The 11,113-nt window shown below is 43.4% G+C and overlaps 1 protein-coding gene across 2 annotated transcripts; it reads right to left on the reverse strand.

Moving 5' to 3' along the window:
• Positions 1 to 3,834: 3,834 nt before the first annotated feature.
• SMIM30 (small integral membrane protein 30) lies at positions 3,835 to 8,075 on the reverse strand. Of its 2 annotated transcripts, none has more exons than XM_064655992.1 (2): positions 7,984 to 8,075; positions 3,835 to 6,571 (listed from the first exon to the last, which is right to left on the reverse strand). In XM_064655992.1, the coding sequence occupies exon 2, from the start codon at positions 6,498 to 6,500 to the stop codon at positions 6,315 to 6,317; it is 186 nt and encodes a 61-aa protein (XP_064512062.1). In that variant the 5' UTR covers positions 6,501 to 6,571; positions 7,984 to 8,075; the 3' UTR covers positions 3,835 to 6,314. The 2 variants fall into 2 exon arrangements, with proteins under 2 accessions (XP_064512062.1, XP_064512064.1); XM_064655994.1 differs by lacking the exon at positions 7,984 to 8,075 and adding an exon at positions 7,382 to 7,508.
• Positions 8,076 to 11,113: the final 3,038 nt, after the last annotated feature.

The raw sequence follows: 11,113 nt of genomic DNA on the forward strand, positions 1-11,113 counted from the left end.
TCCTGTTGCCATAACCCTGGCATGGGGGATGGTTCTGGCTAAGTTATGTGGGATTCAGAAGACACAGTTTGGTCATCCCTTTAGGAGAGCTTGATTTCAGTTTAGGACAATAAATTTTTTTGAGCTGGCTTCATTGAGATTCTCACCAAGGCCATATTTATTATTAGATAACACTGACTTGTTCTTGGAAAAGCACTTTTGGCCTATTTTTAATGTAAAATATTTTTTTGGATTTATGTTTTCTTTTTGCGAATACAATAAAATGAAAAACATGGCTCTGTGACATTTATTGCTGAATACTCATTTCTTATTGGCAACGGCTCCAGATATACAATCAACAACTTTAATCTTTATGAAGAGATGAGAAGTTACTTAAGTAGGGCCCATTGTAATATTACTTTTTATGAAAAAGGACTTTTTTTTTAAAATAGATATAGACTACTTTATAGATTATATACTGTCTGCAATTATCAGATAGACTTTTGGAAGTTGACCACAAATGACCTTTCTGAAAAGATTAAATTTTAAAAGAGACCTAATTTTTCCTTGCTATTCATGCAGACACTGAAATAAATCTATGCTTTTGAGGAAAAATGAATCAACATGGCTTCAGCTGATTCTCCAGGTCATTTGAAAAGATTCAAATAAAATTTAAAACTGCTACCATGAGACTTATGAATCATGTTAGGTTAAATTCTGAGAACTAAGTGCAGGTATTGAACATGTAATTTCCATAGCCGTATCAGTTCAGAAATAGGTTGGCAGAAAATGTCCTTGAACAGTTCTAGAATTAAAGACATTCTCATTTCACAGGTAACTCATAAAATGGAAAGCAAACATATTTTCATAAAAGTGACAATTTTCTTCACTTCAATTCTCCCAAGATTAAAAGTGTTCATGTTTTAGGACTTGCTTTTCTGTGAAAGGGTAGAAAAGGGACATGCAGTTGTACTATTTATTATTAGCATCATCGCAGTGTGTGCAAAATGCTGCACAAACAGAAGAAGAGAGAACAGAAGAAAAAGACAGACCTTTCTCTTCTAAGTTTTACAGGACTGTGTTGTTCCATAGTATTTTAACTTTATTCAGGAAAAGAAGGTAATCACCTTGCTTTTATATTTGCCAAGTGTAGAGTAGCAGTATGAAAATGTATGCAAAATTTTAGTGCCTTGAATGAATGGCAGCTGAGAAAGCTGCTGGTACTGTTGGTTCCAGCTGAAAATTCCAAGGCAATGACTAGTGAGGAGGAACACAGACAATATAGGAAGGCTGAAGGAGAACACAAACTTTGACCTAACCCAGCAGCAAGCTATAATTTTCTACAATAGTGTTCTTAGGGACACAGTTCTCTCTTCCACACCTCTAATGTTTGCAACTCCTAGGTCTGATGGAGGGCACTCTGCTTTCAGGCTTTCACTTATGCTGTGTAGTACACCCTCAGCAAATGTGCTGATGTCTCTAAGATGGTGCAGATGACACACAAGAGGAAAGGGATGCCATCCAGAGGAACCTTGGCAGGCTGGAGAAGTAGGCCTCAGTGAACAACCTCATGAAGTTCAACAAAGCAAAATGCGAGATCCTACACCTGGATCGTGCCAATCCCGGACGCACCTACAGGTTGGGCAGAGAGGTGATTGAGAGCAGCCCTGAGGAGAAAGACTTGGGGATAATGGTCAATGAAAAACTCAACATGAGCTGGCAGTGTGCATTCATAGGCCAGAAAGCCAAGCATCTCCTGAGCTGCATCAAAAGGAGAGTGGTCAGCAGGTCAAAAGAGGTGATTCTTGCCCTCTACTCTGCTCTTGTGAGACCCCACCTGGAGTGCTGTATATGGTTCTGGTGTCCCCAGCATAAGGACATGGAATTGTTGGAGCAAGTCCAGAGAAGGGCCACAAAGTTGCTAAGAGGACTGGCTCACCTCCCATGCAAAAACAGGCTGATAAAGTTGGAGCTGTTACAGCCTGGAGAAGGCTACATGGAGACCTCATAGCAACCTTCCAGTATCTGAAGGGGGCCTACAGGGAAGCTGGAGAGGGACTCTTCATCAGGAATTGTAGTGATAGGACAAGGAATAACAAATAAAAAGAGGGGGAATTTAGGTTAGATACTGTGAAGAAGTTTTGCACTGTAGGGGTGGTTAGACATTGGAACAGGTTGCCCAGAGAGGTTGTGGATGCCCCAACCCTGGCAGTGTCCAAAGCCAGGCTGAATAAGGCCATGAGCAACCTGGTCTATTGGGAGATGCCCCTGATCATGGCAGGGTTGGGACTAGATGATCTTTAAGGTCCATTCCAACCTCTTAACATTCTATGATTCTACGATTATACAGGTCTCTTTGTTAAGCAGTCTAAGGGACATTTTGTATTGTTTTTCTCATGAAAATCTGTTTCGATCTGATCAGATGAATGATCCAGAAACAAAAGGCTCTGTTGACTGTCTAGTGTACCTGCACCTTAATGTGACAGAGCTTTCCATGCATTTTCAAGTTTCATTATAGAGAAACTGAGCTAAGGAGACCAGTACAATGTCAGATTATTTACTAACAATTTGTTCAAGTGTAAACCAGGAAGACAACCAGATCCAGGCCCTCCTTTCCACCACTCCTAACAATCACATCACTACACCAGTTTAGATCTGGCAAATCTTTCACCAGATGTAAAAATGAACGGCAAGGTTACTTCTGCAGTATAATAATTAGAGCATTTATCATGGAAACAGACCTATTATGGTTCATCCATTTAACCATGTTTCATCTTATTATAAATGGTGAACTCAACTCCCTACTCTCTCCTCACAAAGCTTATGTAAGCAGCATCACCACCAGCAGCAGGATTTATCTGAGTAGGAGAGAACGTTCATAGCAGTGTTCATACACCCAGAGAAGCCAGTGCATTAGGAACTTTGTGAAGCATGTGTATTCCAGCCCCAGGTACTGCTGTACTCAGCAGAATGGTAAGACCTAGCTGGTCTGCAGCACTTGAAGGTGTGTCATGAGAAGCTGAGGACTTCTGTCCATTTGCAAAGGGACTATACACTGGCTGTTAAATGTTCTAGGAGGCTGTTTTTTAGGTACACTATTGTTAAAACATATGGAAATCATAGCAGTCAAAAGCTATTCCTTCCTGACCAGCAGTTTTCTTGAACTAATTAGAGGGTAGGTTGTATTTGTTAGGCAGTAAACATTGCCAGGTTGTTTCTACTTTCTGCTCTAAAAACAGCTTCTAATGGTATTAATTTAGTGCAAAAAGTGAACTGCTTTGTGCGCTAGCTGAAATCCTGGAAGAACTAGAATCCTGTTTTCAAAAAAATTGGTATAAAACAAGCTCCTTTAAAGTCTAAAAAAATATATAATTCAGGTAACTAAATCATTTGAACATAGTATTTCTTTAAAAGAAAAAAGCAGAAAATGGTCCCATATATTCTTGGGTCTCCAGTAGAAAACTGACATAAATGCTTTTTCTGGTATAAAGGCAACTACATAATAGATATGTTAAAAATTCATAGTGAAAAGGAAAAATAAATAATACTTCAAGTTTCCCTTGTACCAGAAAAACAGGATTCTTTGCAACTGCAAGCTGACAGCGTCAAAGGGGACCAGCCCCCTTTAAGTGCTTTAAAGTAGCTGATATTGAAATGGGATAAACAAGTGGTAGAATCAACAGAAGTACGCTCACTGTACAAAAGCTCAACTGAACACATACCTTATGCCACATTAGTTTTAAAGTTATCTAACTTTAAGCAAAAGTAGATAAGAAAATAATAACAGAAGGAGTTTCAACAGTTTTAGTCATTTTTGTCATCATGATTTTTCTTTTCATAAGAACTACATCAAGCTGATGATAAATCATATGTGAAAGTTTATTAAGACAAAAGAAAAACAGGGGTATCTGATTTTACACTCAAGACATCAGCAAATGGAAGTCTTTAACAATAAAGCTTCTTTCAGAACCCAGGAAACAAAGCTATTATGCTGTGCAAACACCTTTCTATAAAGTACATTCAGCTTCGGGCAAAGAACAGTGTTCCTCATATCCCTATTGCTTGAAGATAATTACTCTGCTAAAATTTTGTTTTCCTGAAGTGAAACTGTTGCCCAGTTTCCAGGGATCTTTTCCAAGGTGTAGGTAAAGGAGTCTGTGAAAAGCTACTTGTGATAAAATTTATTCTATTGAAAGAGCAACACATATATTCTAGTGAAAAATTGGCAAAATTATGTAATTTTGCAAAATTAAAGTGAATTGAGTGGTGATTTTGGGGGTTGGGGTTTTTTTTAAGTGTAATAGTTTACCCAAGCTGGAACATCGAAGATCACACTTTGATGTGTGCTTGCACCCACCCAGCTGAATAATCACATATAGGATCATCTACTGCTGCTAGGCAGCTTTCAAAGGTGATGCTCCTGTCTGAAGCTCCTCTAAGGCCTGTAAATTTCATTTGTACACAGTCATTGTGCACCATGTCCCAGACTTTTGAAAGCTACAAAAATTGTTCAAGAACCTGGCAAGACTTGCAACTCATCAGAGTAACTCTGTGACCTTTATTCTTGTAGCGCGAAATCAGAAACCTACATTCTTGTGGATTACTGAATTGACTCCTACAGTTTCAATCCCATGCAATTTTTAGAAGCTTTCATTTTAACCTCCTCCCTCTATCAACCATGAGAGAGGGACACAAATTGCAAGACTGAAATAACAAGGGCTTCTGTCTCCTCAGAGGCTGAAGAAAGAAGTCAAACCAGCCAAAAATGGCATGCAGAAATCTTTGAATTTGTAGAACATAATATGCCACCCAATTTCTTACATAAGACCTGCCCAACAACTCTTCTAGCTTGGTGCTCTACTGAACAGAGACTTGAAGTGGAGGAATAGCTTCGCATCACATGTAACCTTTTTCCCCAGCTCTGAAAGATAAAAGCCAAGATTTCTAGCAAGAGTGGCAATGTCCACAGCACAAGATCAAAAGGAAATTCTGTGAACTGTGGAAAGCTCACCTTCCTATGCTCCTTATTCTCCTGCTGTTAAGAAATTGTGCTCCTTGCTTCAAGCAGACAGCTAGAACACCCTAACAAGCTGGAGGGAGTTGTGGTAAACATTCTTGGCTGAGCCTTTTCACCTTTGGTACTTAGAGAAGGTTCTAGATATGCTATTAAGTCTTTCAACCATATACCATACGATCTGACTGAGCGTGAATAGAATACATCTCCCATTTTGCATCAGGACTTTTTACTTTGGTTTTGGTCCTAATCTTCTGTGGAACTCACATGCACCAGTTAGAGAAGCCTAAATGTTTAGCTAGTAATGTAAGTTTGTCATGAGGAAGACACTTGAGCAATGGACCTGTTGACTAAACCCAGGATTTTAACAAAACAAGTTTTTTCTATAACATGTGTACATGTTTTCTAAGAAACGTGTACAATGGTCTTACTATAACTCTAATAACTTCCTAATGCAGAAAAATACTACACATAATTCCTCATCAAAATAGGTAAGTCTTCAGTTTTGGAGAAAAAAGTACAAACAGCAAATGAAATAAAGCTTGAACATGGTACGCTTAAAGGAAAGCTGTGTACAAAAATAAACAAGAGACAAAGCCCATATCCCTAATCTGATTTACATAGCCTTACACGTACTTTTCTGTGAAATACATGTTAAATAAAAATATTGGTCCCACTCTTAAGTGTATTTACTTGGTAACAAGAACATAGGCTACAGGAGTGGCATATTCTAAAATAAAAATGCTCTAAAAATATTCTCAAAGAAAAGAAAAAGCCTTTCATGTTTTCTTAGTTCTCGTTAGTCTCATTCCTGTGACAGCAGAAGTGAGCTGTTAGGTGTTAACTGTCAGAGAAGGTGAGCACAAACACACAAGTTAGAGCAGTCTGCTTGCCAGCTATCTAGTTAGGAGAACTTTCAAAACTCTGTCATCCTGACTAGAAGATTAATAGCTGCTTCCTCCTGAATAAACCTTGAAACCAAAATTGTGGAACTTGTTGACGGCCTCCCTCACATGCTACATTTATAGACTTTTACTGTGAGCCACTCTTTAGTTTTTCTTCCCCATTCAAAAAGTTCTTACCCTTCTCTGAGGCAATATTTAATCACAAGCAATATAAAATTATCTTTCTGTCACAAGGGCAGATCCTAAAAATCCCTTTTACTGTGTACAGTCTTGATTCTGTTGTACTGAACAGTAAGATAGGTTTGCAGAAACATCTACTATTTGTTTTTTGAAAGTTATCTAGAACCAAAGCTCAGTCTTACACCCAACCCCAAGCCATGTTAGGAAATTCACTTCATCTGAGCATTTTCTTGAAATCACTGCTGCCCATTCCTTTTCCTTGCATACAAGCCGAGGCAGGCGCAGAATCCGACAACACTGACAGCGAGGCCTAGAAGAAAGGCAATGGTATCTCCGGCATCCAGGGCTTCAACCACTGGCAGCACCAGCAGCAGTGAGAAGAGGACCAGGAAAAGTTTTGAGGTGTTCTTGGTAGAAGGCATGCTGATGACCAGCTCACCCCAAGGGGAAGTTAAATGAGGAAAGTGGTGGAAAGCAGGTACTTCAGCGGTATCTACAAGGAAAACAAACAGAACATGACAGAATTTCCCTTCCCCCTGGATTTGTCTTGTCAAAAGCCAAGTGATGTGATTGATGTATTACACATATCTGTGTGGGGCTCAGGAAATTTAGGTTTTATCTTCCCAATTACAAAAGCAAATGACTTACTATCATGAGACAGCCACAGTGGGGTTGCTATCTTGTTATGTAGTGCTGTGGAATCTAATCTTTTGGTGTCTTACCACGAGGTCAAGCCAGAACAGGCTCTCCTGTCTGCAGCTATCAGAGCCTGCTTACCTCGTGCTGTGCTATGTCGGCCTCTTTCACCAGGTGTTTAGGGCTGTGTAGCTCCTGAACACCACTCACCCACACCCCCTAGTACTGGGCACCCTCGGGATCCAAGAGGGCCAGACTACGGCACACTGGGGAGAGTGTGAACTTAACCTCCCGGGCAGTGTCACCGTGCAGGACAAACGTCTACCGTGGTTCCTACAACTTGGGAAGGTGCCCTCGAGGCGCACGTCGGGACCAGCCCGGATGCCCTCTCCGCAATAGTTCTTCCTGTGGGGATCGCTCGTTCACGGGGTGCACTCGACAAAAACCCGCGTCGATCTTCCGCGGTGCCTGGGACACCCGAACAAGCGCCTGCTCCGCCCGCCCCGCCGGCGGGGCAGTGCCAGGCTCGGGCCCGCACCGCGGCCGGGCCCCGCCAACCCTGGAGCGCCCGCGCCGCCCCGTCCCAGCGCCGCGGGCGGGCTGCGGGGCGGCCTCTCCCTGGAGGAGCCCCCGCGCAGGCCCTGCCCGCACGGCGCCCCGCAGTCACCTCCTGCCGCAGGCTCCGCGCTGGGCCCGTCCCCGCTCCGCGGGGCGCTCAGCTGCCGAGGGTGCCAGCCCGCGCCACCTCGCCGCGCTGTCGCCGCCCGGCCGCTGCCATGACAGGAAGGGGCGGTGGCGCGGCCGGGGGCGGGCGTGACCCGGCGGGGCCGCCTCCGCTCCGCTCCTGCCGCTGGCGCGCTCGGCTCGGGGGTTTCACTCCCCCCGCGGGCTTTCCCGTGGGCGGCTCGGGGGCACAGCCGCTGGGCGGCCCCCGGCCCCGCGGAGGGTGCCGGCGGCCCCAGGAGCGGAGCTCGCCAGGCCGGCCTGGGCCTCGAGGGTTTCGGCGAGGCCGGGATTCAGGGGATTCGGGGATCCTGGGAGAGCCTGCCGGGGGCGGCAGCTGCTCCCGAGGGCGGCTCCCAGCCGGACCCACGGGGTGTCCTGGTACCACGAAACTTGGCCCCGAGCATATCAGCAGAGAGAGCGGGGGCCACAGGCACCCACTGCGGCTAGGTTGAAGTTAAACTATAAAAATACACCGACTTGGGCTGGTTGTCTGCTTTTTTTTTTTTTTTTTTTTTTTTTTTTTAAATAAATAGCACAAATCACCTTTAGTTTTGTTGCATCATTTCAGATTTAGGCCCTCGTAGCAGTACTAATGAGTGCCATCATAGCCAAGTCCTACTCTGAGGAAAGCAGTTGTAGCAGTTTTATAGGGCGGAGAGCAGCCTGCAGCCTTGTAAAACAAAAAACAAGAGAAGTGTTATCAGGTAATTAAGTGAAAGCACCCACCAAAATCTAAGTTTAGCTTGTCCCTATTTTTATCTTATTTGTTCTTTGGACAAGGCTGCTTGTAGAAATAGCATGTTAGGCTGTTTTGTTGCATTAGCTAGTTCTAGTCAGAGCTCAGTTTTTATTTTTCAGTGGAAAAAGTGTGTGCTTAAGGTTGAATAAAAGACCTGTAGGCAATTATTAGAAGTTCAAAGTATGTGTCTTTGGAATGCTCACAGAAATAACCCAAAGAAACTGTGCTAATCTAATGTCAAAATCAACCTAGAATTTGTAATCCATTGGATCAAGTATTAATTAATGACTGAGAACTCATGCTCTCACAATGTTTCCCTAGACTTGTGCAAAAACCCAATTTTTGTAAATATTTCTCTTTACAGAAAGAGTTTCTGATGAGCTGCTTAAAGAGAAGGGAAGATCCAGATAGATTGCTCAACATACATATAACTTTGCCTATTTTACAGTTTTTCAGATCTTAAGTACTTGAGGCTTCATGTTCAGTTCTGAAGGCATTTTGTGAAGAAGCTGATGCCAGATAAATTCACAGGAGAAAAATCTTGAAATTTCTGGGAATGTTGTCATGGCATGGAGAAGAGTAATGCTTATAATGCCTGGCCCATTCCTTAGTCAACTGCAGATAAATCACAACCCCTAAAGAACCTGAAGAATGGCAGTTTCAAGTGCAGAAGGTGTCATCTTAATAACTGCTGTCACTTCAGAGAGTGGGCCTTGGAGTACTGACCCTCTTAATTCCTTGCTTGGCCTATTTACTGGATCCTGCACTGTTGACAAGTAAATGTTACACTGTTCTGCAATGTCAAAAAATGTTTAATTCATCCCTGTAAATTTCAGTGCTGTATTTACCGTCCCTACCACTTTCCAACTAAAATTTTCAGTCATTTAGTCCCACAAAACAGATGTGAGGAGGTTGAACAACGACTTTCTTTTATAACTAGAAATATTGGTAACAAAGAGCTGTGGATTCTTTGGACGTAAGAGTTTTGAAGGCGAGCAGTGTAAAATCCAAGGGGAAGACTGGGCTTAACACACTCCTCTTAGTATCTCCAGAACTGTACCTATTTACAGGATGTAGAAAACACCAATTGTAAGATATATAATTTATTAGTACTATCATGGAAGTGCCATTGAGAGCTAGAAAGCCGTGCCGTTTGGGGATATTTCTTTGGCTTATTAGCTCTTTCAATGCCATTGCATTTTGTAGCTTTGGCTTCAGAAACAGCGCTGCTTTGGAAAAAAGCCAACAAAATCCAAATAGTGAAGGAGGTTCTATTGGTTTTTGTGCTGTCTGAATAGCAGAGAAATGTGTATTCAGCTTCAAGCTCTGCCATCAACTTCCTGCATCACCTCGGGCAAATCTTCCTTTTGACCTATCACCACTTTGATTGCTTAGCTCAAGCTATTATGTAACTAATATTCAGAGGGAAGACAGAGAATTCCCTTAGCTGACAAGCTAAAGCTTTGTAAATTTTGAGCACAAGGCTAAAGAGGTATATGTGAGACTGGAAATTGAAAATAAAGTGCACTTTCTGGAACAGAAAAAGTTATAATCAGCTACATCCTGAAGGGGGTATTTGTGGGTTTTTTTGGTTGGTTCCCCCCCCTTCTTGGTTCATCTGTTTTTTGAGAGCCATTTGTTTATTGCATGACCACACTGATCTGATGTCATAGTTGCACCCCAGCTGGCAACCAAGCCCCATGTGGCTGCCCCACCAGCAGGATCAGGAGAGAGAATCAGAAGGGTAAAAACCAGAAAACTCGTGAGTTGAGATAAAGACAGTTTAATAGGGAAACCAAAGCCACGCATACAAGCAAAGAAAACCAAGGAATGAGTTCACTGCTTCCTATGGGCAGGCAGGTGTTTGGCCATCTCCAGGACAGTGTGGTCTCATCACATGTAACAGTGATTTGGGAAGACAAATGCCATCACTCCAAATGTCCCCTCCTTCCTCCTTCTTCCCCCGACTTTATATACTGAGCATGATCACAGAATCACAGAATCAACCAGGTTGGAAAAGACCTCTGACATCATGACCTCATGACCCAACACCACTCTGTCAACTAGACCGTTATAGGTTAGAAATTCAGGAGAATTTTTCTTTCCCCTGCCCCCCCACTGTAGGAAAGAAGGAGTTTGAGTGGAAAAGGGGGAAGGGAGCCAATTAGCTTTACAAAAGATCTGGCCGAATTCCTTGCAAATGGCCCATCAGAGACTGGGGGAGGAGTTTTGGGGAGGGGGCAGCGGGCTCTGTTCAGAGGGGAGAGAGGGAGATGGTTGGGTTCTCTTTCGAGGATGGAGACAGGGTCTGTGTTTGGGACATTTGGAGAGAAGGCCTGGAAGCCTTTTTGTTTGGTTTCCCTTCCTGGTCAGCCCTGACTGCTGGCTTCAACTTGCCTGCGAGCTGACTTTTGTCTCCAACCCGAACCTGCTGTGTGTTTCATCGGAGAGTCTCTGTGCTCGCTGGGAGAAAAGGAGGAGCTTTTGGGGCACCATCAACTGAGATGGGGCACCATCAACTGAGAACCACAGTTCCCCCAACCACGAGTCCTGTTGGGGGATGAACTGCTTTCCTTTCCCCTTCCTTCCATTGGGGGAAGGGTCCCCCATCTTCTTTTCAGCTCCTCCCGTGACCCGAGACCAACCCCCCAGACCCCTCTCCCCGCGTGGTGACCGCCAGAGCCCAACAGCGCCCCCTGCTGGCCACGACAGAGAACTGCAGGCCCTGCACCTTCAGTGATCCAACAGCGCCCCCTGCAGGCCACGATTGGGACTGCGCTAAAGGACAGAGAAATATTCATTCAGACTTTTTTTTGGTGGTTTTTTTTTTTTCTAGGATTGCTGTCTATTTTTTCTGTGTTCTGTTACTATTTTTGCCAGCGTACATATATCTTTTAATAAAGGGTTGTTACTTCTTCTGTTTTTCCACACTTC

The sequence above is a fragment of the Pseudopipra pipra genome, chromosome 5, assembly GCF_036250125.1.
Source record: "Pseudopipra pipra isolate bDixPip1 chromosome 5, bDixPip1.hap1, whole genome shotgun sequence".
In the NCBI taxonomy this organism is placed as follows: Eukaryota; Metazoa; Chordata; class Aves; order Passeriformes; family Pipridae; genus Pseudopipra; species Pseudopipra pipra.